Here is a 26,900-nt window from a genome sequence, read left to right on the forward strand (position 1 = left end):
CGTTTATTTGACGTTGTCGGGATGAGGTCCGTGAAGTGTTAGGGTTGCGAGCCATTGTTTGAGAATGTGAGATGTCATCACAAATCGCGCTCGCCAAGCTCAATCGCCTGGAACGCGTGCCTTCTCCCACCCAACGTAAGCACCACGAAACTTAATTCTAACCACCTCCACCGCTCATGGCTCCAATTCGAAAGCGCTCGAGGATTGAGAAGGCGCGGCAGTACCTCACTGGGGGGGCTGTTCCTCGTGAAGACTCCGACGATGAACTCGGGTACGAAGACCTCCCCTGGGAGTTCATATACGAAGCCAGCAACTCCGCACAAGGGACACAGAATGGTGGCTCGAAGAAGAGAAAGGCGGCGCCCGCGTCGCTGGGCAGGCGGATTGTCGCCGCGCGCATGGGGAACTTCCAATGCAAGCTAGGAGACACAGTTCTGCTTAAGGCCGAGGGCAGCCACGCATGGGTGGGCATCATTTGCGACTTCTTCCATGACGAAGAAGAGGACGAGAAGATGGCAAGGTTCATGTGGTTCTCCTCCGAAAGGGAAATCCGCAATAAGAGCACGAAGCGGACTGACTTCCTACCTGTACAGGCCGGATTCTACCCTTAATATTCTACTTCTAACATTCTACAGAACGAGTTGTACATATCGGCGGCACTCGACGACAACCCCCTGACGACTATCAACGGGACTGCGAAAGTGGTGTCGCTCGAAGAATTTCACCGCCAATACCCCAATGGGCAGGTAAAGAAGACGTCGAGGGACTACGGCAAAGTCTTTGTTTGCAGAAGAGGGTGCAACACTCGCACTACCACATACACCCCTGAGTTCAAATGGGAGGACGTCTATACTGGCCCGGAGGATATCCCCTCCCTCGCCGAAATTGTTGAGAGCCAGACCAAGGCCACCCGAAAACGTGGGCCCCGACCGCCAAAAGAAGCTGAGGACTTGGGGGATTTCGTCGTTCCCGAATCAGATGACGGTGGAATACCCAAGACTCCCAGAAAGCGACGTAAATTGAATGATGCAACTACGCCATCTTCAGCCAGGAAAGCCCTTACACCCCGAAAATTCCTCACGCCGACAAACAAACGCATTGTAATCAAGAAGCCATTGGAGTTTACCCCTCTTGGAACTCGTATATTGTCTCCATCTGCACTATCCTCGCCGTTCCAAATTGCGAGGAACCAACTCCATGTTTCATCTGTTCCCGCCGCTCTCCCGTGCAGAGAAGAAGAGTTCTCGACTGTATATAGTCATTTGGAAGCTGCCATCGTCGATGGGTCAGGTTCCTGCATCTACATATCCGGAACACCTGGAACAGGCAAGACTGCTACCGTACGAGAAGTTGTGGCACAGCTGCACGCCTCGGTCCAGGCCGAAGAGTTAGATGATTTCATCTTCGTCGAAATCAATGGCATGAAGGTCACAGATCCCCACCAATCCTATTCCTTGCTCTGGCAAGCTTTGCGGGGAGATCGTCTCAGCCCATCCCACGCGCTCGAGCTCTTGGAACGGGAGTTCTCAACCCCGAGTCCACGGCGTGTGCCGTGTGTCGTCTTGATGGACGAACTCGACCAGCTCGTCACCAAGAATCAGTCCGTCATGTACAACTTCTTCAATTGGCCTGGACTGCGGCACAGTAGATTAATTGTGCTAGCGGTCGCAAACACTATGGATTTGCCAGAACGAACTTTGAGTAACAAAATTAGTAGCCGCCTAGGTAAGCTAGGGTCTCAATCCTTCAGCTCCGCCGCTCCAACGCGTGCAGACGCCCCATATGCACTCCCCTTCAATATCCCCTCAAACAAACGAACCACACATACGTTATCAATTCACTTCGTTGCAACATATTGCTGCAGAAGGAGTCTCCGCTAGTGCGGGATCCTTCGGACACTTTTTTAGCAAGGCTAACACGCGCCCCATTCAGGACTTACGCGTATCACCTTCCCAGGTTATACGCACGACCAATTAATGTTAATTATTCAATCCCGACTCGAGGGCGTCCCCGGCAACATTGTCCATCCGGACGCTGTCCAGTTCGCCGCACGCAAAGTTGCGGCCGTGAGCGGCGACGCACGGCGTGCTTTAGATATTTGTAGACGCGCTGTTGAAATCGCCGAAACAGAAGCAATTGCACGAGAAGCCGAGAGTCAAGAAGTGGCACAGCCGTCAACTCCGAGCAGGACTGGCCGGAGCATAGGCAAAGCCGCATCAGGAAGAGGTGATCGGCCTTTGAGCAAAGCCGGTGACTCGGACGGTATATTGCCAAAACGTGCGATAGGGCCAACCGGAGGTGTGGTAGCAGGGAAAAGTATCGTGACGATAGCGACGATCAAACAGGCTATCTATGAGGCCACGAGTAGCCCCCTGCAGCAAGCCCTGCGGGCTCTACCACTGGCTTCCAAGGTCTTCCTCGCTGCGCTCTTGGCGCGGATCCGACGGACGGGAATTGGAGAAGCCGTGCTGGGAGAAGTTGTTGAGGAAGCCCGAAGGTTGGGATTGATGAGCCAGCTGCTGCCTGTGCATGACTATCTGCTTTCATCGGACGCGGGAGATGAGGAGAGGAGAAGTGCTGCTGAAGGATTAATGGGGTTGAATAGTGGCGCCGTGCAGGAGCAGCAGCTCCACCACACACAGAGAACGACACAGGCCGCGTCCACATCAACTTCAACATCGCGAGGAGGCACGAGCGTCCACAGCTCAAGACATCAAACCGACGCAAGCAAAGCAGCTAGGCCACTGGGCCTTGGTGCTGCAGCCATGGAACTGGCAGAAGCGGGCATCATAGGCGTCGAGGCGCGCCATGGCGAGAGAGTCGGACGAGTCAGGTTGGGAGTTGCAGACGACGAGGTGCGTCTTGCGCTGGGAGACGACGACCAAGTAAAGGGGCTGGGCTTGGGGTCCTAAAAACGGTCACACACATATCACAACCACCAAATAGATTATCCTGCCCTCTAGGTCCAGCTCCAGCTCCAGCTCCAACCTCAAGAATGAGGACGCCGCGGAGGAGGGGTTTGCGGGCGGCATATATGCAACCTGCGATATAGCCAGCCTCCCACACCCATGAAATGCATTGATTGGCCGGAAACGAAGCTTCGAATGAACTTCGAACGCCTCCCAACTTATCAAGCTCGTTCCCAGATTTCAAATTCCTGCCTTGCGATCTCCCAGATAGCCTGAACCAGAACATATCGCAATCGGCCGCGTGACTTCTTCCACTGCTGTAATCCTTTGTCCATCGTATTCGTGATCTGTCCGGACAATGCGTGTGATCCGAGCCCGCCTCCCCCTCCCAAATTCCAACATCCAATCCCCCTCCCAGTCCGTGCGCTAGAAACATTCGTTTCGACTTCTGGAACGTTGTGCAACGTCCCTGTCATGCATCGCATCGAACTCGTTGGGATCAAGGCACAGGATAGGACAGACAGGACATGGGATCGCATTGCGCTGGCTGGAACTTTCCGTGTGGGGACCTGCTTGAGAAGGGAAGAGAAGAAATACGGATTTAACGAACGCCTCGTCGCAAATTGTGGGATGAGAGAGGGGATTTGTCAGGACTTTGCAGCAGGTATGGTGGTTGCGCACTGATGAGCCTTTGTTTCAGCTATATTCCAGTCTGGCTGGTATCATATCATACTGCGACAAGCAAGCATGACAATATTCCTTTCACTCGATTTGATCGATATCTTGGTAAGGAGCAGTCTACGGATACATCTATGGAAGGATACTATTGGAAGGGGGCCGAATACCCACTTCCCGCCCCTCCCGAGGTCCCCTCGACCTCGCCTATCTACCAAGGACGCCTTTGGGAAAGAGGTCCACCAACTCCCACACGCCACAAAGGCAGAGAGATCCGTCTCCGTCTCCGTCTCTGTTTCAGCAGAACTTCGCCGACGGACAATACAATTGGCAGAGCAGAATTTGGCCCTGGCATTTTACAAAACTCTTTTTCAAGACGTAGGGCAGGCAGAAGGATCAAGAAGGATCATAGTATGCTTAAAATCTGGCGCCAGGATTCTTACTTGCAACGCCTCCGTCTGGGGATCTCGTATGGAACTCCCCATTCGCGAGCTTTTGTCCCTGCAGGGTGAAGCAGAGTAGTGGGACCCTTCGTTTTCCCTTCGGGGATACTCTCGCAGGTTTTCTTTACAAAGTACGGACGTAGATACGTATGTACGGGTACGAAAGATGGCGCCGTGATATGTTGGTGGTATCTCTCTCCGTTGCCGCTTCCGCGATATCCTTAGAATTTCTGCCTCCCTAACGATGGTTTCCAGTCTAGTGGATGGCTTTCTTCTGTCGCGTCTTCATCTTGCTTCCAGATTTTAATACTCTTGTCGCTTTCTCCAGTAATGAGACGGAGGCCGGTCCGGTCAAACGTCGAACACATGAGGCCCGCCTCAGCGTCCAGTGAACCCGGTTGGGCGATGCTTTGCGTTTCCTGGAAGCGATGGCCTGTCTTCCAATCCCAGAACGCCACTGTGCCATCGTCGCCACCGGAGAACATGACGTTGTCTTCGTTAACGGAGAGCGTATTGATGATGGCATTGTGACCTTCAAAGTTCTGCATGAAGGCGCCTTCGGGGCATTTCCATTGCTTGATGGATTGCGTGGAGCCGGATGCGAAGGTGAATTCCTTGGGATGGAGAGTCAAGGTTCGGATACTTTTTTTGTGGTGGGTGAGAACTGAGAGTGTCTTGTTTGCAGCAAGGTCCCATAGTCGTATTGTGGAGTCCATGGAGCCGGTGATAACTTGTGGATCTGCTTCTTGACATTTTAGGTCTGCTATTGTGCCTTTGTGACCGCCCATAACGTGGATGTTGGTTCGGGTTCGCATGTCCCACACTCGGGCCACGCCGTCTCGTCCTCCCGTGACGAGGACGTCCAGGGTTGGGTGGAGGTCCAGCGTATAAACTCCGCTAAGATGGCCGTGATAATGCCGAATGACCTTGTTCGTCTCCAGGTCCCAGCATTTCACCATCTTGTCCTCACCGCAAGAAAAGAGGTAGGGATGCCGTGGCGATACCGCTAGCTATGTCCCGCATAGATTAGCGTTAACCGGAATGGAGGGTTATGGGGGGAGTTTCGTAACTTACACCGCGTACAGCTGAAATGTGACCGGTCAAAGTCAACTTCAACTGACCACTCGCCAGGTCCCAGATTTTGATTGTCCGGTCGGCTGCACCACTTGCAAACCACTGATTGTCTGGTTCCACAGCTAGCCTGTAACGTGTTAGCAGTGTCACAGCATTTAGAGAATGCGGGACGACTTACGACCTCACCCAACCCATGTGCCCGCTAATGACTCTCATGACTACGCGTACTATTAGCAACTAATCAACCTCGCAATATACAGGCAGCACTTACCCTTCCACGGCGCATGCCAATCCGGCCTAACCTGCCTCACCGTCTCCTTCCTCACCAGCGCAGAGGATGGTGTGTTTCTCATTGGAGTCGGTCCTGTCGCATTCGGGGCCGCGCCCTTCCCGCCAGCCCGCAACGTCAATGCCATGGTCTGCGCAGACTTTGCCTGCTCCACTTTCTCAGAAACTCCGGCAATCATCTTGCGCATCTTCGGGTCCGAAGGCTGTTCTTCGTTCGAAGCCGCGTTCTTCAACTTTTTCCGCCGCTCTGCAGCCGTAGAAGCGGCGCTTGCCATCTTCGCTGCGAGCGCAGGTGGTAGTTCTCGTACGTGCTCATATTCGTTACGTATCCGCGTTGCGACATTGATCTGGTCCACAAGCTCCCCGGAAGCTGTTGTGGTCGGGCTGATAGAGAAGACTTTGTTGGAGGAGTGTTCGAGGGCAATCGGGGACGCAAAATCGGCGGCAAATATCTCTCTCGTTCGTTTCGCGGAGTTGCGGACGAGCTGTTCTGTAGAGGTCGGAACCGCTGAGTTTGTCATGGAAGCTTGAGTTTCCGCCATAGTGGTGAGAGGGTGGATATCCGAATGGTTGAATTATCCAGTCCGCTGTTAAATTAGTGCGAACCTGAGACGTTAAAGGCAATCGTTAAAAGGAAGGGGGTGTCGCAATGAACTGAGCGGTTGTCGTTGTCGACGTGAGTTCAAGAACATTTCACCAGCGCGTCTCGGATTCGGCGTTACTATCTGCCGAGATCTTATCTCTTGGCATAAATGAAATGTGCGCAGCAGTGTTCACTCGATTTCATCATCACTTCTCTCATGGTGAATGCCTTTTTCACTATTGCTCTCGCTTGAACCATAATATCGTCTTATCATAAAACTCTAAATGACCCTTCCTCATCACTGCCCATAGACTTTTTTTACCCTTTCCCACTCGGCCTAGTTCACACCATGGTATCGAACAAAAGAAGAATAAAGTCAAAATGGCAGGAATTTCCCCTTTTCAAGGAGTGTTCTCAGTCTAGGGAACCTTGATTCCTTGGCAGCTGGTTATCTGTAGAATTTCTTCTAAGCGTCATCTTCGCAGCAGTGCCAAAACGCCTGGCAAGGTAACTCACCAGATGTCGCCAACTCAACCATCCTGACTCTCTTTGAACTCAATCCAGTTCTGCATGCGAGAGTACTCCAAGTGCTTCTTACCTCATTGTTCCCCTCTGAGTTTTTACATTCGTCATCGTGCTCAACATAGTCTTGTTACCATAGCTCCGGTTCAACATTCCAAATCTCGAAATGCGAGTGCTGATCATGTCCAACATGTCCCAGCAACGCGGAATCTTCAGTACGAATGTCTCTCCTTCGGATGTTTGAGTACGTGCCACTTGGGCAGACTCTACACGAATGGACGACACGTAACGTGCTCAGCCACGCTTCAGAGTCCGGATTCCATCTCGCGATTTGCACCCAATACCCCACCAAGTTTTCTCCAGCTTGTATCCCCCAACGAACCTGGATAGAATGCACCGGCACTCCGCTGTATCCCGAACCCTGTGTCTCGCGTTCAACCACAGAATGTGGTTCTTTTGGCCGACACAATTCCTTTCGGAAGTCCCGGATCGAACATGGAGGGGCACGACACTCTTGCTGCGCCCTTGGGCTGGTCCGGAATAAATTGCCAGAGGCACATCGTTGATGAATTTGTGCAGTGCCGAAACTCCGAGTGGGATCTCAATGGCTTGACCTTGCTAATATTGAGGATTTACTGTGAATTTCGATACCACTTCTTTCGAAACCGCTGTACCAGATAGCATTCTGTAAAGCCAGCAGTCAGTCTATATTGGCGTCCTCGAGTCGCAAGCTTCAAATTCCCTCGACTCTTTGAACACTATACCATGACGGGTCGAAGTAGAGTTGGTTCCTTTTCCGCAGCATTCTTCCTCTCTTCAAATTCAACCGAGTGAGAATGCACAATGGCAAGGGAAGTTCTCGGCAAATCCTTCCCGCTGAATCTATCAACGGAATTCAACGGTCAGCGCCAACGTTTAGAAATTGTTTCCAGGCTCCCATCTTTTATCTTTTCCAGTTTCCTTAAGGTGTACATGTTCTACCATGTATGGGATATGCGTTGGGATGACAGATGAACCACAAAGTGGGGCAAATACATCTTGAGATCTCGTGCGTTCTCTGTATCTTCGCCTGCTCTATCCTCGCGGCTTCCGACCGGGACGTTTCGATCACGAACTTGCGATAAGCAAAGGAATCTTCTTCGATCAAGTTCATGTAAGTTCCTAATCCTCCCCGCAAGTCCGTAGGAAACCCGCGTTAACCAATTATACTTCAAAGCATGAGCTTACTTACTATCTCGGCCTAGACAAGAATATTATCCCTCCCATAGGGTAAGAGGACACATTGTCTGAAGACAGCTGGCCCTCGTTTGAACACCAGACTCGTTCTAGTAATTTATATTCCTCAAAGCCGCCAGCTTGCATATTATCCAGAACCTGAGGAACTGAGTCTCGGCGGGATTTTGATCGCGCGATGCACTGGTCGGTCGGAGGATTGTACCTGAATTGCAAGGTAAAAGTGGGCAGGAACAGGCAAGTGTTTCTCATCTATATTTGCGGCTTTAGTCTTTGTTCTCTTCAGTACATGAGTATTCAATTTCAGCTTACCTTGTCCACGTCCCTCTTAGAAGAGTCCTAGGTCCACCTTTCCAAAAGCGAGAAACCCCGGGAGCTGACAACGGGCTCTTCTTCTAGGGGCCCTAATTGGTACTCAACTCTTGAATCTCTAGGATTCCCCGCAGATTTTCTTCGATTTGTCCTTTCTGTTCGGGGATGAGAGCCATCTCCGGCCGATTACTGACTGCATGTTCATTTCCCCAGATTTCATGCACTAGGTTGTTCGCTGCAAACACAAGCACATGCAGCCGAGGAAGTGTTTGAGAGCCGACCCGGTCGCAATGGTTGATCTAGGTTGTTGAAACTTGCAACACAATGTCAAAATCGTGGCTCCTCCGGATAGAAAGGATGAGCTAGTTCTATATGTACAGATTTCGATGCTGCAGAATCGATTCCACTCAGAAACCCATGCGAAAGATCTTTCGCCTTCAGGAAATTCCCCCATATTACACGATGCAAACGCAGGTACCCTCACGCGCGAACCGGAGGGCCTGGCAGCGACCGGCTGGTCGCACCGAACATGAACACTCAGATTCGGCTAGACTCCCCGAATGCAACGTCGTAGCGGTCTTGTCTGGACAGCGGTTCAATCTTCTGAATGGTGGAAGACCCTGCACAAGGTCCAAATGAAGCTGGCTCCTCGGCCTCCTCTAGCACTTGCGTCTGGGCTTATTGGACAATTCCGTCGGAAGAATAGACAGGGACGGTTGGATGTCTTCACTCAACCTAATACTTCACAACGCAAGGCCCAAACCTTCTCCCACTTGGTTGTGTTTCGTCGTTATTTCCACTATTCTCTTCTCTTCTGCCAATCCCTTGTTTCCATGTGCGCCATATGGTTTTCTGGAGAGAAGAGAGCTCTCATCATTAGTCTCATTGTTCGCGCGTGATTCCGATGCAAGGCCACAAACCCCAGATTCTTCTGGCGGCCATGCGGCGCTGCTCATGCCGGATTTGGTTGGCTTCCGGAGTCGTGGTGTGGCGATCGGCAATTCCTAACCAATAGTTAAGAAGAGTGGCGTCTGGGGATCAAGCTAATTCCGCTTCCAGGGCTTACGCCGTTGCCCATCTCTTTTCACGGTCTGCGGCACAGCTTTTCAACGTAACGAGAATGTCTCGTCAGCCAATCGTGGCCTGCACACCGCCTGACCGCGGTCCGAAGCAATAATTCACGCAGGAGAGTTCATCGACAACTTCCCTGAACATGGACTTGGATGGCAATTCGTCCTGCACGATCTACGCCTCTCATTTCGAAGCTCTGCGGGGATGCAACCAAGCTGGACAAGCAAACCTTCCAGCCCCATAGTGCTGCGGCGGGAACCACTAGCATTCCAGCATCTCGCTGGCTCCGAGAACTTGGAAACCCTGTTGAAGCTCCGCATGTGAAGCCGAAATATGCCCCTGGCCTGATGAGCTTCCCTCTAGGGCGACTCCGATATTTAAAGACCTCCTTTGTCCTCCCTAGACAATCAGCACGCCCCAGATCCTCTAAACACAGTCGTTTCTACGCTTGACCCTCTGTATCAATATTCCTCGAACCGAATTCGATCGCTCGCTCAACTCGGCTCTCCAGCAATCCCAATAGCTTTGTCAAGATGAAGACCTTCGCCGCCGCCGCCATTCTTGCTCTGGCCTCCGTTGCCACTGCCCAGCTTGACAACATCCCCTCTTGCGCCGTATGTTTACTCTGTAGTAAGGTCGGCCCTATAGCTAACATTGTTACAGTTGACCTGCTTCGTCAACACCCTGTCTAGTGATGGATGTTCAAGCTTGACTGACTTCGCCTGCCACTGCAAGAAGAGCGACTCCCTCTTCGCCTCAGTCACTCCCTGTGTGCAAAAGGCATGCAATGCGGATGACCAGGCCAAGGTCATCACGGCAGTTGAGGGTACCTGCAAAGACGCTGGTGTCCCAATCACGGTTCCCAACCCCAGCTCTGCTGCTCCATCCAGCTCTGCTGCTCCTTCATCTGCTCCTGTTAGCTCTACCCCGGCCACCAGCGCTGCTCCCACCAGCGCTGCTCCTACAACCAATGCTGCCAGCTCCGCTGCCAGCTCCGCCGCCTCCTCTATCTTGGTCACCGCTTCCTCCAACGCAACTGCTACTGCTACTCCCACCGTGTCTCAGTTTACTGGTGGTGCTGCTCATGCTACCCAAGCTGCTGGCATCCTCGGTGCCGCTGCTTTGGCTTTCCTTGCTTTGTAGATTGCCAATTTCTCTTGATCATCTCATAATGCATCGGTCACGGCAATTGGGAATAGGGTTTTGATCGGGTATCAAAAAGAAGCGTCTGGAGATGTGATGATTGAGGTCCGTAATGCTGGGGTTTAGGGTTGGGGTTTGGGGTTTGGGGATGAGAGACGAGAACCTCATTTGCTGTACTATACACCGAGGAGGAAATAATAATGCTATGCATTCGTGCTTCAGACTTCATTCCCTCTCGGCCTTCGCTATGAACAATGATGTCGAACCCGTCACGTTTCCTTGATTTACCTAGGAAGGTTCGAAACATGATGTCAACAGTGAAGCTCGGTAGTTTCGAGAGTGGAGGACTGTGATCGTGTGATGTCAATTGATCAACGCGTCGCCGTTTCACATTGATGGTTGTCACATCAAGCTTCTAGGAAATCCATGGTTCTGAAACGGTCAGCCGAGCGTTGAGGTTTAGGGCCTTGGCCAGCTTTGTACTGGGGTTAGGTCAGAGATAACAAGATTCGAGATGGTGTTTCTGACGGAGGGGATTGGAGCGAATTTGATACGATGAAACGAAAGAGCTCTCCTCAACCTACTTCACGCACCTGTACGGCCAATACATGATCCGGATGGGCATTTATGTGGAGAGTGGTCCAATATTTCATCTTGGCACAGTGGACAGGACGAATATTCCCAGGGGAACCTACCAAGGTTGTCGTGATGCGCTTCCCGATGGATGCGGTTCCTCATCATTTACCAACTTGCAATTACGAGTCTGCACTCGCCGGAAGCCTTTTCATCCGCTGTGCCACTTTGTGTAAGCAGTTATTCTCCCGTGGCGAATGCGTGGCGCTCCAGTGGCTCGACGGCCTCTCTCGTCATCTCACCACTCCCGATTGCACTATCGGCGTAGATCCTTCTGCTCGGGCTAGCGTCCGAGGAGACCTAGGGATTTTCAAGGCTTGAATGAAACAAACTCAATCTCAAGCGTCGCGCATTATGTGACCTTATGTCAGCACAAGTGCCGGATAGGTAAAGCAATCCCTTTCCGGGACTTTCATAGGCGGATCTATCACCAAAGCATACTTATAGAAGTCTCAGAACGATTCTTCAAGATACAATTCTTGGATTGCTGATTATTCACTCGCTTCTAATGCGTTGTTGAAGCCATTGCCAAGCGGAGCTTGTCTGCTTCAGGAGATTGTTAGCACTTGACAATCCAAGTTTGTCGTGGACAGGGGACGAATTCAACAGGCTTCCGTGAAGTTGGAGACATCCTTCAGCTTTACGGAGAGACCGAGTGCGTATCGATTCCATGAAGTAAGAATTCGTGGTGAGGTTATGTTACCCATACAACCTGAAGTTTCTGCCCCAGGCTCCTAAATCTGTCTATCTTTGGGAATACCTGCTAAAATTAAGCATATTTTAAGGTTTTCTTACTCAACGGCGAACAATTTTAGAATGCAGCAAGATGACCAATTGTCAACCTCCTATCCTGTTCAGCCTTTCATGCACCACGATTGTATGCAGACCTTTAGGCCTGGAGCACATTGCTCAGTGCATCTTGTGCCATGAAGATTTACTTAAAATGGCAACTCTTCTGCGCAGCAATCGGCCGGCGCAGCTAGGTGCCGACCGTTTCTCTCAGCCACCAAGACAATTTTGTTCAATCATATCGACTAGACTTCAGCCCTGCGGAATCCTAACTCCTTCTTAGACACGATTGACTTCCAATGACGTGAATCTATGACTTTAATAGACGGGCTGATTCGTACGATCTGACTATTTTGAGCACGCCGAGCCGTCTTTCTCGGATGATTCCTGGGGCTCTTTCAATTCTGACCGAAAGTGTCGGGGTCATTGTAATCGCACTGACATCCAATTCCCGTTGAAGCGGTCCCAAGCACTTTCTTCGTCCAGGAAGGAAACTCTTTATGCGAGAGCCGTGATTGGTCTGGTCGTACTTCATTTCCCTTCCGGGGGCTGGCGTCCCCGTGGCTTGATGAGTAAGTCGCAAAAAGTTGACTGCAACCACTATACATGTTCCCTCCCGCTTGCTACTACCGCAGTCTCCGCAGTTCGTTTGGCAAGGCTAGGTTCTCGCTATCGTCCCGCTAGCATGGTTGCTGCTGAGCACAGAGCAGCTCTCCTGTGGCTGTTGGACGCCTTACCTTGAGAACTGAGCTTCTCTGATGTGAATTCATCACTTATTCAGCGACCAGGTGGTGTTCACCCTGTGGCCCTGGCTAACCTAAGCCCTCAAGCTCGTGAGTTGTATATGAGGCTCTTTCAATCCTCGTGGCGGCCTAGACCTTTTCTAAGGTTGAGTCTCGGTTTGAAGAAATATACGAATAATGCAGGAAAAGAAGAAGCGAACTAGGGCTAGTCATCCCAAAGTGCGGACAGGATGCCATACCTGCAAGTAAGTGAAACGCCCCGTTGAGCCATTTGTTTGGCATCGTACTGATATTCAAATTTGGATAAAGGGCTCGACGAGTCAAATGCGATGAGCAAAGACCTGCTTGTCAAAAATGTTTAAGTACTGGTCGAAAGTGCGAAGGGTACAAGAACAGTCACGAATGGGTCGTTATTGTTGCCCCTCCAGCCCCGATAACAGATGTATTCGAGGATGATCGAAGTCGACGCCATTTTGATTACTTTCGGTCCATGGCTGTTTACGAGCTGTCCTGGTTTTTCGAGGGAGGCTTCTGGGGAACGTTAGTCTTAAACGAAGCTCATTCATCGGCAGCAGTCCGCCATGCCGTCATTGCGCTAGCTTGCTCTCACGAGGATTTTAAAGATAGTTTGACGGTTGCAGCAAAGGCACCACAGTATGCATACGCTGCTCAGCATTACAGCAAAGCGATCCGCAACCTCATCAAAGAAACTTCAAACGATGCCCAGGATTCGCGGATGCGCGCTCTAATCTGCGGCCTACTATTCATATCTATTGAGATATTACGAGGGAACAACATTGCGGCATTGAACCACCTGGATGGATGTCTAAAAATAGTTAGGGAAGCGCAAGCAAAGATGGGCCAGTCTTTGACACCAGGAAGTCCGAGCCCTTGGAAGAAGATACAGTCCGAGCCAGAGATTCGATTATCAGAGGAGATCATTCCCATGTTCGCTCGCCTTGACATACAAGCTTCCTTGGTATTGGGGCGGAAACCCTCCAGCGAACGCTTGGTGCCAATCGTGTGGCATCCTTCAAAGCATATCCAAATCGACGAGCCTGAACTCTTTAGCTTTGCATCGATCCTTGATGCCTGTAATTCACTGCTATTGATGGCGAATCGCATTCACCAGTAAGTTTGACTGTCTTTGACAAAATACGCAACTCATAACATTAACAGCTTCATGCATTGGAACTCTGATGCCTATCGCCATCAGCTAGTCAGGCCAATACCAGTGGATGTACTTGCTCAGAAGATGGTTCTATGCGACGAGCTCATGCGGTGGGAAATCGCCGTTCAGCCTCTTCTAAACTCCTGCGAACAGCACGACCACGACAAGCTTACTCTTATGCGAATACACAACAGGACAGGCCTCACTTTATTAGAAAGCAGTCTCCACGTCGAAGAGTGTCTTCTTGATGACTACCAGTGGGCATTTGAAGATATTGTCAACTACACCGAAGAACTACAGGGACGGCCCTGCGCCAGTGACGAAGAGAGCTTCACTTCCTCCGAATCCTCAATGTCTCCCGAGCCCTCAGGTTCCACCAGAAACCCATCTACTCCAGCTGCGAGTGAGTCGCAAGCACGATCGCAAAGCAAAGACGCCAAGTTCCATCCAATGCAAACCGGACTCCTCAAACTTCGTAGCCGGCCTTTCTTCCTTCTCGACAACGGTGTGATATTTTCCCTCTACTGGACGGTTCTCAAATCGCGAGATAGTCTGCTTCGACGCCGCGCGATCTCACTTCTTGAATCTTCCATACAAGAAGGTGTGTGGATCGGCCCCATTCAAGCAACTATCGCTAAGCGCATCGTTGAGATTGAGGAGATGCAACCCTATGAGCAAGATCCACCGCCTGAGAGTATCAAGAAGCCTGAGAATATCCCTGAGTATATTAGAATACATAGCGTCGGTACTGATATCGATAAAATGAGGAGGACGGCAAAGTTGGTGATTTTGCAGCGATTGAATGGGGTGGATGGAGATTGGGATGAGAGCGTTGAGTGGGTGAGGTGGTGAGTTTCCAAATCTGATGCGGACATTTATGAGACGGTGATATAGACGCGCTTGGAAAGCGCTGTATGAGAGACACGATACCCTTTGACGAAGTTGACACTTCATTGTAGAAGATTTCTGTACGATTAAGAGGAACTACGCGGGGTGTTGGGGACACCTTTCATTGTTAGCATACGCATTCGTCACCTTTCAGCGGTATCAGTCTCCTCTCTTTTTTCCTGTCTCCATTCTCCAATAGGGAATTTCATTAGATCTTGGTGAGACTGCATGTAGCCTCTATCTCAAATATTATTCCTTTAAATCCACCCTCTCAATACTACAAATAGGTAGCCTTACAAACCGCCTCCAGGCCCCTAGTATTCTGCACAGGAAAGTGACCCTGCATCTCGCAAAATCTCGCAGAATCGCCGGACATGCTGTAGCCCCAAGCCCGCTTCACAAATCTATTCTTCATGAAACCGTACAACAAAAAACTGCTTACACCAGCTCACTAAACCGCCATTTTCCCAATGTGGTACATCATCATTGGAAGCCCTTCTAGGAAAGGTAAGTAATGCTGAGAATACAAATAGAGTGCTTACAAAGGGCTGTCTTATCGGCTAAAGACGGGGTGGGGCTGAATGTATAGTTGGATGAGCAGAGTTGAGATAAGAGAAGGAGAGTACTAAGGTTATGACAGGGAGATAGAGGGGTTTTGGAAAGGGAGTAGGTGGTGTAGGTTAAGAGATTGCATTGGGAGTGCTGTTACAGAGAAAATAGTTAGAGTAGTGGCGGTGAAATGCTCGAATACTGCTTGCTTTCGATCTTCACTTTATCAGTGATGAATGCTTAGAAAGTGTAGCCGGTGTCGAAAACCTAACCCTGCTCTGCATATAACAAGCTTAATTAGCTGCTACTTAGTTAAAAACAGTCACGATTCTCAAAGAGCATTCTAATTTTTTGTTCCATGTTGATCTAGTGCGAATATTCGCGTTTCCCAGAAACGCGCTCCAAAAACGACACTCCTCTCCACTCCAGAATCTACATCTCGCACTTCGCATAGCATTCCACATGAAGTCTGGCTGCTTATTCGAACTCGGGGCCTAAGTTTGCTGACTCAGGATCCAGGGACCGGACATCGGAGGCTAAAAGGAAGAAACTTTGAAACCAATATGGTGGGAAGATTTTCCGAGCCTGGGCACCGAAGGGAGTATGGGCAAAGGAGTATCCATGAAAATGCAGCTGGGGAGATAAATCGGAGAACGAAGATCTCAAGCCTAGTTAGCATTGACGGCGCACAACGAACTAGACTAACACACTATTTTGGGCAAATCTCAGGCCATGGCCAAAAGAGGTTTCCTTAAAATCCTCTCCAGCAACTCTCTCAAAAATCTCTGTCCCAGAATTCTCACCACACCCCTTCACTCTATTCCCTCGAATCTTGTGCCGTTATTTTGTTACAGGCTACGTATATACTGATACACATTTTTTAATAAGACATCAATTAGCTCTTGCAAAAAGTTTTCAGGTAACTTTTCAGGGAGAAGGGCGCCCATATTTCCTCGCACAAGTATAGCTTACCTACTTCGTAGATTGAGGACAGTCAAGCTTAGTATGAACTCGTCGTCGCCCACGAAATACATCCCACAACTACTTCGCTGTTCTCTCGTTTCCATACCCACCCTAGCGTCGCTTAGAGAGCATCTTCAGGCACGTTTATCTAATTCAATGCTCGATAGGATCTACTTTGAGTGCCATGCCGCATTTTTGTCGGTAGGATAGATGGCCGAGTGCCCTTTTTACAGCTTCTATAGCAGTGATGGCCGAGAAGGGAGAGGCGGTTATGTGAACAAGCAAGAAGAGTGTGCTAAAAGGCTTAGTTAAGATAGATAATTCTATTCTTTAGGTCCCCCGTTGAACTTATGTTTCAGTACCAGACCCCTAACTTCAATACGCATTGACATGCATCCAACTACCCTTTCCTCATATCAACCTCACCCCCGAACATTTCAGAGTCCCATTTATCATCCGACCCTCCCAAAAATCCTCTCTAATAACTCTCCCGCAAACCTCTCCACCCCAGGACTCCCCACACATCTATCTACACGATTCCCCCTCCTCTCATCCAACCAACCCCCCGCATCCCCCACAACCATAGCTTCCACATCCCCCTCCCCTTTCATAGGCCCCTTCCCTCTCTGATCGACAATACAACATCCTCGTGTCCACTGCCCCGAACTCTCAACGCGGATATCCTCGCCTGCGATGAACTTCCACTGCGAGGCTAAGGGATTGCCTTGGGTGGAAGTTAGACAGTACCATATTGTAAGCGGGTCGTGGAGTTCAAGACCCAGTTTTGTAGGATCTTGGGATGGTTTGAGCGAGAAGACTTTTTGGTAGGTGGTAGTTAGAAACGCGGTGGACCAGTTTGCGAGGGGGGAGGTGGAGAGCGGGGTTGTGTAGGTGGTAAAGAGGGATTGGGGGAGGAGGTGGGGGGTTGTTATATCTACAGATAGGTTGTTAGCGTTGGGTTGGTGTGCGGACATGAAGAATTGATTTTGCAGGGGATGTACTATGGTAAGTGGGATGAATAATCGGACTGTGCATACCAAGCGGGAAAAGCCTTAACTTCAACTGCTTCGAAAGAATCTTCGGATAAGGTGGTAGCTGTCCCTTTCCGGACAGTGTTGGGGGCATCGTTGTTCTTGGATTCGGACTCGTAAGAGCGAACACTCTCGCCGACGCAACGCTATCAGCATACATATTGAACTCCGCGCCAGGCGTCATCTGGTTTCTGAGATTTAGCATTCGTCGTAAAAGTGTGTCTGGTTGCTTGATCAAATTGAAACGCGGAGCAGATATAGACAAGACTTCTGCAGAGTAAATGCGAGACAGATTTGGAGGCTGAGAACACAGCTCAGAGAAATGTAAGAGGATGTCGAGAAGAGGTAAACTTACGTTTCCAGGGACTTCAACAGCTCCGCCCATAACTATGACTTCTTTTACGCGAAGGAAAGCCTCGGCATCGGCTGCTGCTGCTATGGCGAGATTCGTTAGAGGGCCGATGGCTACGATGGTAATAGTATCTGGTTCATTTTCGCGGAGGATCTGAAGCATTTCTTCATGTGCAGGTTTGAGCGATGGTACGAAAAGCGAATGTTGGTCTTTGACTTGTTGAAGAGCGGCGGCTTCCTCGGCGGACATGGACTCGGGGGTGGGTTTGAAAAGAGACCTCCATGTTTCTGCAGGACTCAAATGCGGATGCTAGAGGACCATTAGTAGATAGAGTTTGATCCGTGTGAAAAAGGGGGCCCCTGTTCGTACGCTGTGATGAATTCCTCCAAGGCCGTCGATTCCATCTGCTCTTGCTCAGTACAACTAATAATATGGAGAACAAAACTCTTACGAAAGAAATCTGCAACCATCATCTGCTCCGCCAGCGGTTCTTCCGCCCCTATCGCAACTATGCCAAACACCGATAAGCATGGGCATAAACTCCAGCCGTCATGATAATACCGATTGGTTTCCTAGCCACCAATGTCTCAAAACCTTCAGGTTTTCCATTCTCCCTTCTCCATGCCCGCTCTTTTTCAATAAAATAGAAAAGTGTAACGATGTTTCGCAGACAACTAGACCGCACGAGGCTTTAGCGGTGAACTCTAAGAGGGATGAAGGAATTATGATGAAGGAGTTATAGCTGCGGCGTAGAATTAAACAGGGGGAGCAGACTTTTCCACATCGACATTTCCAAAAGTTATAGAAAGCATTAACACTTGTAATTCTTCGGGCTTTGCGGAAAATGCGAGCAGCATTGCGAGAACATCGTCAACGCCCTGGAGCAGGGATTAGCTAAGCATTCCGGAAGGAACGCTGTTCAACAATTGCGGTCTCACAGGATCGGTGTCAATAATAATGCGGTTGGGAGCCATGTTGTGCTTAAGAGATGGTGGTGATGAAGGTGGAAGTGCCTGTTCTTTAAACCTCATGTCCGTGGCTAGCATCGGCAATGATTATTAAGAATATCTCCGCCTGCAGAATTCGGCGATGAGGGGGTGGAGTAGCTTAAGTTGGGTTTGGCCGCTCCCGCATTTAACATAGGTGATTTTGAACTGGCAGACGAGTAGCATAGCTTGCATCGATTGATGACTTCGGTTATGGTTGGCCCTTTTGTATTCCAAAAACAGTAATTAGCATTCCGGAATTGTTGCCTTAAGTGGTCTATGGACTTGACTCTTGGGCCAGTCTGGGTGACACAGAGTGGTAATTCCAAAAGTGGATCAATTTCCTTTTCTTGCAATCGGTACTCCAATTGCAAGATACAAACGCCAAATGGATAATCATAGTCTACACACCAGCCCGACCCACGGACTCCTTGCTAAGTTGCTGGCCGTATTTTAGGCGTATTCTCCTTCCATTCCCGTCCCGTCATAAGCTATCACTCCTGTAATCGATGAATGAGCACGATGTTCATATATGTCGTTCGATCCTGCGCCAGTATGCTGAAGGAAGTCGGGAAAATCACTGCTTTGAGGGTACATCTAGTAGACCTTCTTCTTCTCGTCGACACTGAACTGGCCGGGACCCATGTTGACCAGCAAGAGGAGACCACCGCTGAGATGATTGTTAGCTGTGGAAATTTTTTGGGGGGGTTGTAGGCGTGCAACTTACACAATGGAGAGGATCTGGAAGAAGTCGTACTTGGCGAAGTCCTTGTGGGGATGGTGGGGGTGGAGCTATGGCAATATCAGCATTGCATTTTGAAGACGTCGAGAATGCGCCTACCGTCCAGAAGTTGTTGACCAGGATGTTGAAGATACTGAGAATGACGACCAACATAATGGCGCTCCACTTGGCCTTGAATCCCACGACAACCATCACGCAAGCCCCAAATCCGATTATGCTGACCAGAATCCTCCAGAAGTTCCAATCACCCCTGAAAACAAACCCGACGAAGAGAAAGATGAGCAGAATGCGACCAGCAAGCTGGAAGTACATCTTCCTGTCCTTCTCATCAAGTTGCGGCAAGCCCGCCGGTGCGAACTTCTTCCGAACCCACGAGTCCGACAAGACCATGAGCAGCCCTCCCATGACCGACAAGTTGCGCAGGAAAAAGTTGAGGTCAAAGACCAGTCCATATCCAATGCCTTGAAGAATGACGACACCAATGAGCCCACCGACACCATAGTCAGAGTGTTTCCGGACTATGATCATGAAGGAGCAGCAGATCATGACGATGACGTTTACGATGAGGAAGAGGTGGGTCAGACCATTCGGTACTGTGGGACACAAAGCTCTGTTAGCGACTGATGTGGAACTGAACAGAACTGGGGTCGAAGGGGTATCATACTGTGCCGGTAGTCGTGGAGATATGTGAGCTGGTCGCGCCACTGAGTGATAATTCGGAGCGCATCTTCTATGAATGTGACAACGATCAAGAAGCGGCCGATTGCGGGTAGATAGCTGTGTTGAGCTTCTATCAGCTTCAATTTCTCAGAAAGACAAGCTTATTGGCCGCCAAAGCGCACAAGCAATAAGCCCACCAAGACGACGAAAATACTCACGGCTTAATCGGGTCCGACAGCGTATCTAACCAGTCTTCGATCTTGCTGGTTTGTTCTCGAATTGCATCCAGCGGGCTGGGGTCGTCTGCGCGATCATCACTTCGCCCAGCGTTGCCGAAGGGGCTCTGGTTGCCCAGATGATAACCAGCCGTGCCGCGTATCTGAGCCATCGTTGTCAAAGTAAAAGGAAAAGGTCAAACGGAGGAGAGGCGAGGGTGTGGGCTGGGCGATCCAGGGTTTTAGTGTCGTGAAGCCGTTGCCAAAACGTGTCCTATTATGTCAGCACGAGCCTCCACCACACCTGCATTTGGGTCTGGTGAATCCCAGATTTGCCATTCACTCACCGTCTGTTGAAAGGGACGGATATTAAAATTTAAAGGCTAGATTTCTTTCACCCGGTTAAGCGGGGGTTGTCTCTTATATCAAAGGCCGTCTACGAACACTTTTAATGTGCCCAGCTGAAACACCAATGCCGATCTGAGGCCAGATTTCTTTGCGCTGGCCCGCTGTGACAGAACTTGCCTCCTCCCGGGAGCTGGTGATCCGGATACCTTCTTCGAAGCAGAATGACCAGCACGTGGCTGACTCTGTCGATAGTGGTGATGTGAGCAGTATTTTTGGTGTTAGTGGTGTCTAGAAGTGTGCGCCACAATCAGTGGCGCTGAGTGGCTTCAAGCGCCCAACCGTTTTTGCCAAGACGAACTAAGTTCAGCTTCATGCAGAGTGGGAGAGAGCGGAGGCACAATTGCTGAAATATCATCTTAAGGTAAATTTACAGTCTTGCATATTCTGTGGGTCCTTACAGTTTACCCTTTACAGCTTGTGCCTGAGTAACAATGTAAGGAAAGTTGGTAGAAGTAGTTTAGACTTGTTCGAGTTGAAAGGAAATGTGCGGCCCAAATAGGAATCAGAAAAAAAAAAAAAGCCGTGGTAGCTGCCTCGCCATAACATTATCCATGCAATGCCCAGACACCAGTGTCGAATTTTTTTTTGAATGAAGAGCAAGGTTGACAGTAGCCAACATTGATGCAATGAACCATTCCTCCCCATCAAAGGCCATTTTGGACGGGGATCCTCCTGTTGTACAACACTTGCGCCATCCGTTGCTAATCATCCCCTCCGAAAGAAATGTAGCCAAAGAGACCATGCCCTAGAAGCATTGATCATACAGACCAGTACAGTCTGCCTGTACGCCGAAGATTGAAGCCACATGAGACATAAAAGAAAGCGAGGTGGATTGCTCCTCAGAATGGTTGAAATTGCAAGTAGCAGCGGGTGAAAGGTGTGATCCGTACTGCGACATATCGAACGCGTCCAGAAAGCATTATACGACAGGCCAGTCCGAGTCCATGGGATGACTGGCCGTTGCGTCGGCATCGGGCTCCGCGAGAAGTCCAAATCGAGATTGAGGCTTGACATTCTCAACCTTTGAGACCGGGGCTGGAGCCTTCTTCACAGGGGCGGGCTCTTGAGGGATGCCAGAGTCACTGCCCTCCTCGCCGGTGGTGGACCCCGCAGCCTTGTTCTTGCGCTGCTTCTTCCCCTTCGGAACTGTGGTCCACGCCGAGTCTTCCATTGCCATCCTCAGCTGCTCTTCCTCGGATGGCAGGTTCGTCCAATGTGTGCTGTTCGACAAGCTGTCCGTAGTTGCTGAGGTGCCGTTTGTAGCAATCTCGCTGGAACTCGCGGTCGAGCCGACCTCTGGGTCGAAAGTGTCGAGGAGTTGGCCATCATGGCCACCTGGGGCCGCTCCAGTTCTAGAAGAGGAGCGCACGGCAGTCCAGGGGTTGGACGTGGGCGCCTGAGCGGCTTGAAGCCCATTCCTAGCAGCTTCCCCACGAGCCTCGCGGGCAGTGCGCCTCTGCTTCTCAAGGAGGATCTGGCGCTGTTTCTCATCAGCCTCACGCTGAGCCTTGGCTTCCTCCGCCTTCCTCTTATTCTGTCGCTGTTTCTTGGTTTCTTGAAGACTTTCTGCCCGCTGCTGCTGCGGCTTGCTCGGGCGAGAAGGCTTCTCGGATGGGTTGATCTTCAAGACCGCTGGAGCCGCACCGTGCGGTTCGAGCATGTCCGAGACGTCCTTCCCGCTCGGGGCCTGAAGGTTAGTCGCGCCGAGGGCGGGAGACATCGCAGGAGACAGATCGTCGTCTGCATCTGCACCGGCAGTAGATGAGGCAGCGGAGAGGTAGGCCTCCGTCTTGTCTCCAACCTCCCGGACGACCTTCTTGACCGACTTGCGGGGTGGCTTGGCTTTCGCACTTCTAGAGGTTGGCTTTGGTGTGGCCTCCGCGTCACTCCATTGCATCGCCGAGTCCGCCTTGGCAGGGATGGGTGCTCGCTGGAGGGATCGACCCCTGTGTCGACCCCGATTCTTATTGTTGTGGCTGTAGTACCAGTACAAGGCTCCTCCAATAGCAAAACACAGTATCCATCTCATCCAGGGCTCCATATTGGCGAGCAAACTGGCTTGACTCCGAAGATCGCGGTGTCGTTGGAGAGCACAGCCCACCACTCCTTCGAGTCAAGGGAACGGTCAGTGAGGGTTAAGTCGGGTGGGATGGTGAGCTGCGGCCGTAACTAAGCTGAAGGCGCAGCCGTGAGCTGATGTGGTCAATTGGGAGGAGATGAGAATCGCCGAGCTCGAGAAACTGGAGCCGAGATGAGTGTCCTTAGTAGTTTGCTGAGCGCGAGGTGAGTGCAAGGGAGGGTGGGGAGAGGGGAGATGGAAGCAGAGACCCTGTGCAGGACGGATGATAGTGGCCTTTGTTACAGAGTTGCGCAGCTCAGGACTGGTGTCTCGGCACTGGTTGGGTCGAGAGGAGCTGAGTAGCTGCTAGTGGAAGTACGGTGAGGTGATGGGGCACTCGTCAGGAGCTCGTCGCCGATGGGACGTTGGCTTGAGGGTCGGTCGGAGTGAGTGAAGGAGTGATGGAGTGAGGAAACTCGCAGGCGGGTGAAAAAGTCTGTGTGGACGGCAAGTGGTAAGACGAAATGAGACCCAAGGAATGAGTGAAGAGGGTCGGGGATGAGCACGCCAAGGGATGGGATGGGGCGTGACGGTGGAGAAGGTGGTTGAGCTGGGTCGCGGCTCTAACGGGAATAGTGCCGCGTAGGGGTTCGGAGCTTCGTCAGCCCCAAGATGGTCCGACGCTTGAACGAAACAGGCGTCCTGGTTCTTCACGGCAGTAGAATACAATTGAACACTGCTTTTCTTTGATTATGTCTACCTCACTGCGAATGGCTGGTTGCTCGTCTGCGCAGATGAGAGCAATCTGCGCGTGGTCGGCAACGAGGCGACCAGGTCGGCGCTTGGTGGCAACCTCAAAAGGACACCTTGCGTTGCTCGTTCACGGCGGACCATGCTTCGCCAGAACGGGAATCTCGCCTTCTATTGATTCGACTAACGGCTGGCGCCCGCGCGGTGACATGAGAGCCCACATCTGAACACAAATGGCTCCCCGCAGCATGTCAACAGCCCTGAGATAAGGCGCTGCTCAGCGCCCACATTTCTACAATCCCTTAGCAAATCAATTAATCGACTTACCGCCCGTTTACCCATTGCTTTTGCCTCTGCCCACGCCGAGTTTCGACCGCTTTTCCAAGGAGGCTGTATCACTGAACCACGCGCTCGGGGGCTTAACACGAGGGGCAGTCAGGACTTTTCGTCCATACAAGACCAATTGGCATGCTTGGTCGGCCTTTCTCTCTCCTTAATTTGCTTCGGCTCAGATTCCTTACATCCTCTCTTATTATTCTCAGGTCCGGTCTTGGATGGGATCTCAAACCGCCCCTATAAAAAGCTTCCAATATAACATTGCAGCTTCGGGAAAGAAAACTCCGGCACCCTGACGAGTTCCTCTCTAGGCTTTGCGGTATTTGGACAAGACATGTCGTACATCTCTAGTTTACCTTCTGCCTTGGGACGCCCTTCCGGATTTGCCGAATTTGCATCGAGAGTCGTGATACTCGATTGGTGTTGCGAAACAGAACCTGGAGTAGTGGTGTCACACTACTATGTATTTACCCGTTTGGGTAGCTAAGAACATCATTGATGACCAGGATCGGTTTCGCAACACTTGGAGTCGGGCCGCAGCGCGCAGACGTATATCGGCGGATACAAGCCTCGAATTATCGTACCACGCGCTCAAAGTCTACTATCTAGCATCAATGGCATCGCAGATCACGCAGGTTAATATATCCAGTTGTCAATCACTCACTTGGCGAATTTTTTTTGGATCAATTACCACTTGGATTTGATTCAGATATGCGCTCAACACTCATGTTCGGCAAACAATACCTCCTTATCTTTAGAGAACAAAAACCCTCCCCATGTATCCATAACTTCATAATTGTGCCTGCTTAAATAGCACAGGTATCCCTTCATGCAAAATACAAATGGTCCTCGTCTTTAAGACAACAGAGGAATTCAACTCTTCACCACCCACCACAACCCTCACTATAGAACTATTACATTATTATTCCGAAGAGTTGCCCTTCTTAGCCCCGGGAGCCCCATCGGCATCCCCTTCGGCCTTCCTCTTTGCTCTAATCCCCGTATTCTCACCCTCAAGACTTGACGTCCGACTCGACGGGGGTAGTGGAGCAGCCTGCCCCGGATTCCTGTTCCCAGTGCTTATCTGGCGCGCGATTTCGCCCAGTCCAGGACCCACTATGTTGCGGTCGCCGATAATAGTCGCACCACAGTTAACAGTGATGTTGATTTTCTGAAACGGTTTCCCTAAGGAAAATGTCTGTCGAGTTTGGCCAGGCGATTGAGTATTAGCATTGGATGCGCTTGACGCTTGACCCTGTGCCAGAGGACCTTGCGCGTGAGACTGAGGCTGAGGCCGTGGTTGCGGTGGTGGACACCCATTCAACATCGTATACAACATGCCCGCTATCTTCGCACTATCCATCGGCGGCATACTAATAATATTCCCATGCCCCCGGATCTGTGTCGCTGCATTGATCGTAATATCTGGGATATCGCTCTCCTCATCCTCATCATCCTCATCCTTATCTTCCCCCGGGTCGTACGGATTGGAGAGATTCGGAATCGGATCGTGAGGATCAACGACCATGTTGTAGGATGGTGGCGGTATGCTAGACTCGATGAGTGCTTCTTCGAATCGTGTGCGAGTCGTGGGAGAGAGGGCTGGGTATTTGGCGTTTAGGAAGGCTGGGTTGGATGGAGGCTCCATGAATAGTACTAGTAGAGGTAGTGCTTGCGGGCAAGTGGGTTATATTATTTTAGATGCTGGCTAGTTTCGATCTGAGATTCAATGGAAGGATCGACCTGGTTGGTTGCATATAGTAAGTACAACCCTGGGTTTTGAGGGGTTGGGTTCTGGTGAGAGGTGTTAGAAACATGATGTCGCGATACATTGGGATATTGAAAAGAATGCGGTGCGAACAGCGAATGTTGAAGAAGAAGGAGAAGAAGAAGAAGAAGAAGAAGAAGAAGAAGAAGAAGAAGTGAAAAGAAACACTCAGGAGAGACTTACCAACAAGTCAACAAAAGTCTTAGCGTCGAGTCCTGTTGTGGGAAGTGAAAGCCGCAGTCGTAATCACTAGGTTCACCTTCCAAGCTTAAGTGCAGTCAACCTTAGTGAAAGTCTCTAACAAGTAACTGCCAGTCGGTGTGAAAAGAAATCTAATCTTTCACCTCTAGTAGTGTGCTTCATACATATATCTCACCCTTCTCCTGCTAAGCCCTACCTATCCCTGGCTCCCGCCTCTGCGCATTCTATTCACTGAAATCCGAAACCAGCACAAAATAGCGAGTTTGTGCATGCAACGCACAGTTTCCTATTGTCCGTCCACAACAATAGACTCCACTATGCCTAATTAAGTAACCCAGGCACCGAACCCCAGTCGCTCGCAGAACACCCAGCGCCCCGACCAACCACGGAACTTGCATGCTACGGTGAAACGAAAGTTTTGCTCTGGCCTGCTTACGTTCGCCTTCCTGAACAACAGAATCCTCGCTCCTTTCACTCAATCATGCGTGTGGAGACTCAGCTTTTATGGATGTGAATTCAGCGTTGAGCGGTTGGGCTCGGGATTCTCAAACCTCAGCGATCGACAAAGTTGGGGGACAATAAGACTTGGCATGCACCCCACACGGAGAAAATGTGGCGAATGGGGTGAGGTCCGTGTGTTCTATTGTGGACAATACAAACCTCGGATCTCCTGTGAGAAAGGCAATTATGGGAATTGTGAGTGAGCCGTGGGTATGTTTGAGTCGGTGCGACACGAGGGCTATTTGAGTGTTGCGATTCGCAGCTGTCGCTTGCTATGTGGTTGCAGGTAACCCCACCACACTTTTTAAGCAAATTGTTGTCGGCCCAAGCGTGTTGGTAAGGTCAGCGATTGGTTGGTCGTGTTAGTAATCAGTTGGTTGGGTAATCTCCTTGATAAAGCCCACACCCCAAGCGAGCTACCATGACTCTTGAACCCCATTTTCCCAACGAAGCCGCAAGAAATATGAGTAATGTGGTTGTGAACACGTTGAGAAGCAGTTGCTAACTGCTTCAGGTCTTCCTTTAAGCCAAGAACTCCAATGCCAAGAGGAGAATGACCGGTTATACAATAGTGATCTAGACGAGACTACTCATGACTTTACTGCTGAGGCCCAAGGCGAACACGCTGCAGATGGCGAGGAAGAGTGCGAGGGCGATATCAATGTATGGGCTATCTGTCAACACGTTGTCAACGTTTTCTCATTAGATTTTAGGATGATACTACGCCCCTTACAGTGTTGACCTCTGGGACTCACAGCCCTCTTACAACAGCAACTATTACACATGTTGCTCTTCTTCCAGAATATCCTCGAACGTCTGCAAATGGGTATACTTTCTGTATTCACGTGGATCCAGCTAGGGCCACTTCAGAAATGGTCCTTCAGGATGCTCAACAGGTAAAA

At 50.5% G+C, this 26,900-nt stretch overlaps 13 protein-coding genes across 13 annotated transcripts; 6 read left to right on the top strand and 7 right to left on the bottom strand.

Moving 5' to 3' along the window:
• Positions 1 to 176: 176 nt before the first annotated feature.
• On the top strand, positions 177 to 2,912 carry BDR25DRAFT_245772 (P-loop containing nucleoside triphosphate hydrolase protein; the record flags this gene model as incomplete). The annotated part of the gene is made up of 3 exons (XM_033685902.1): positions 177 to 587; positions 636 to 1,725; positions 1,933 to 2,912. 3 exons carry the CDS (start codon positions 177 to 179, stop codon positions 2,910 to 2,912), a joined length of 2,481 nt encoding a protein of 826 aa, XP_033540202.1.
• A 340-nt stretch (positions 2,913 to 3,252) lies between these two features.
• On the top strand, positions 3,253 to 4,172 carry BDR25DRAFT_114175 (uncharacterized protein). Its single transcript, XM_033683622.1, has one exon. It carries the CDS (start codon positions 3,593 to 3,595, stop codon positions 4,094 to 4,096), a length of 504 nt encoding a protein of 167 aa, XP_033540203.1. The 5' UTR covers positions 3,253 to 3,592; the 3' UTR covers positions 4,097 to 4,172.
• Positions 4,173 to 4,248: 76 nt separating this feature from the next.
• On the bottom strand, positions 4,249 to 5,910 carry BDR25DRAFT_245872 (WD40 repeat-like protein; the record flags this gene model as incomplete). The annotated part of the gene is made up of 4 exons (XM_033685907.1): positions 4,249 to 5,037; positions 5,102 to 5,228; positions 5,280 to 5,319; positions 5,373 to 5,910. 4 exons carry the CDS (start codon positions 5,908 to 5,910, stop codon positions 4,249 to 4,251), a joined length of 1,494 nt encoding a protein of 497 aa, XP_033540204.1.
• A 45-nt stretch (positions 5,911 to 5,955) lies between these two features.
• Positions 5,956 to 7,618, top strand: BDR25DRAFT_362903 (uncharacterized protein; the record flags this gene model as incomplete). Its single annotated transcript, XM_033696646.1, has 11 exons — positions 5,956 to 5,971; positions 6,049 to 6,236; positions 6,284 to 6,312; positions 6,349 to 6,419; positions 6,444 to 6,576; positions 6,620 to 6,860; positions 6,885 to 7,164; positions 7,219 to 7,324; positions 7,351 to 7,395; positions 7,427 to 7,478; positions 7,505 to 7,618. 11 exons carry the CDS (start codon positions 5,956 to 5,958, stop codon positions 7,616 to 7,618), a joined length of 1,275 nt encoding a protein of 424 aa, XP_033540205.1.
• Positions 7,619 to 7,643: 25 nt separating this feature from the next.
• BDR25DRAFT_362904 (uncharacterized protein) lies at positions 7,644 to 8,570 on the bottom strand (the record flags this gene model as incomplete). The annotated part of the gene is made up of 7 exons (XM_033696647.1): positions 7,644 to 7,655; positions 7,776 to 7,910; positions 7,963 to 8,039; positions 8,077 to 8,103; positions 8,143 to 8,232; positions 8,283 to 8,518; positions 8,551 to 8,570. The coding sequence occupies 7 exons, from the start codon at positions 8,568 to 8,570 to the stop codon at positions 7,644 to 7,646; spliced, it is 597 nt and encodes a 198-aa protein (XP_033540206.1).
• Positions 8,571 to 8,599: 29 nt separating this feature from the next.
• Positions 8,600 to 9,568, top strand: BDR25DRAFT_397204 (uncharacterized protein; the record flags this gene model as incomplete). The annotated part of the gene is made up of 5 exons (XM_033698486.1): positions 8,600 to 8,926; positions 8,951 to 9,026; positions 9,083 to 9,166; positions 9,211 to 9,430; positions 9,494 to 9,568. Coding segments are annotated over 5 exons (780 nt in total), but the record flags the coding sequence as incomplete, so codon positions are not given.
• On the top strand, positions 9,292 to 10,272 carry BDR25DRAFT_114197 (CFEM-domain-containing protein). Its single transcript, XM_033683623.1, has 2 exons — positions 9,292 to 9,724; positions 9,774 to 10,272. The coding sequence occupies exons 1-2, from the start codon at positions 9,644 to 9,646 to the stop codon at positions 10,251 to 10,253; spliced, it is 561 nt and encodes a 186-aa protein (XP_033540208.1). The 5' UTR covers positions 9,292 to 9,643; the 3' UTR covers positions 10,254 to 10,272.
• Positions 10,273 to 10,290: 18 nt separating this feature from the next.
• Positions 10,291 to 10,906, bottom strand: BDR25DRAFT_397205 (uncharacterized protein; the record flags this gene model as incomplete). Its single annotated transcript, XM_033698487.1, has 4 exons — positions 10,291 to 10,668; positions 10,737 to 10,776; positions 10,808 to 10,833; positions 10,862 to 10,906. 4 exons carry the CDS (start codon positions 10,904 to 10,906, stop codon positions 10,291 to 10,293), a joined length of 489 nt encoding a protein of 162 aa, XP_033540209.1.
• Positions 10,907 to 12,595: 1,689 nt separating this feature from the next.
• BDR25DRAFT_245908 (uncharacterized protein) lies at positions 12,596 to 13,553 on the top strand (the record flags this gene model as incomplete). Its single annotated transcript, XM_033685910.1, has 2 exons — positions 12,596 to 12,663; positions 12,728 to 13,553. 2 exons carry the CDS (start codon positions 12,596 to 12,598, stop codon positions 13,551 to 13,553), a joined length of 894 nt encoding a protein of 297 aa, XP_033540210.1.
• Positions 13,554 to 16,441: 2,888 nt separating this feature from the next.
• Positions 16,442 to 18,346, bottom strand: BDR25DRAFT_245761 (nucleoside hydrolase; the record flags this gene model as incomplete). Its single annotated transcript, XM_033685901.1, has 8 exons — positions 16,442 to 16,923; positions 17,027 to 17,321; positions 17,376 to 17,681; positions 17,742 to 17,776; positions 17,824 to 17,880; positions 17,934 to 18,046; positions 18,147 to 18,250; positions 18,311 to 18,346. The coding sequence occupies 8 exons, from the start codon at positions 18,344 to 18,346 to the stop codon at positions 16,442 to 16,444; spliced, it is 1,428 nt and encodes a 475-aa protein (XP_033540211.1).
• Positions 18,347 to 18,602: 256 nt separating this feature from the next.
• On the bottom strand, positions 18,603 to 20,250 carry BDR25DRAFT_337895 (SURF4-domain-containing protein). The gene is made up of 5 exons (XM_033693233.1): positions 19,979 to 20,250; positions 19,765 to 19,877; positions 19,200 to 19,693; positions 19,086 to 19,150; positions 18,603 to 19,028 (listed from the first exon to the last, which is right to left on the bottom strand). Exons 1-5 carry the CDS (start codon positions 20,146 to 20,148, stop codon positions 18,956 to 18,958), a joined length of 915 nt encoding a protein of 304 aa, XP_033540212.1. The 5' UTR covers positions 20,149 to 20,250; the 3' UTR covers positions 18,603 to 18,955.
• Positions 20,251 to 21,213: 963 nt separating this feature from the next.
• On the bottom strand, positions 21,214 to 22,616 carry BDR25DRAFT_114341 (uncharacterized protein). The gene has a single exon (XM_033683624.1). It carries the CDS (start codon positions 22,422 to 22,424, stop codon positions 21,303 to 21,305), a length of 1,122 nt encoding a protein of 373 aa, XP_033540213.1. The 5' UTR covers positions 22,425 to 22,616; the 3' UTR covers positions 21,214 to 21,302.
• Positions 22,617 to 24,450: 1,834 nt separating this feature from the next.
• On the bottom strand, positions 24,451 to 25,308 carry BDR25DRAFT_397207 (uncharacterized protein; the record flags this gene model as incomplete). Its single annotated transcript, XM_033698488.1, has 1 exon — positions 24,451 to 25,308. The coding sequence occupies exon 1, from the start codon at positions 25,174 to 25,176 to the stop codon at positions 24,451 to 24,453; it is 726 nt and encodes a 241-aa protein (XP_033540214.1). The 5' UTR covers positions 25,177 to 25,308.
• Between the last annotated feature and the right edge of the window lie 1,592 nt (positions 25,309 to 26,900).

This window comes from Lindgomyces ingoldianus, assembly GCF_010093535.1.
Source record: "Lindgomyces ingoldianus strain ATCC 200398 unplaced genomic scaffold BDR25scaffold_60, whole genome shotgun sequence".
Lineage (NCBI taxonomy): Eukaryota > Fungi > Ascomycota > Dothideomycetes > Pleosporales > Lindgomycetaceae > Lindgomyces > Lindgomyces ingoldianus.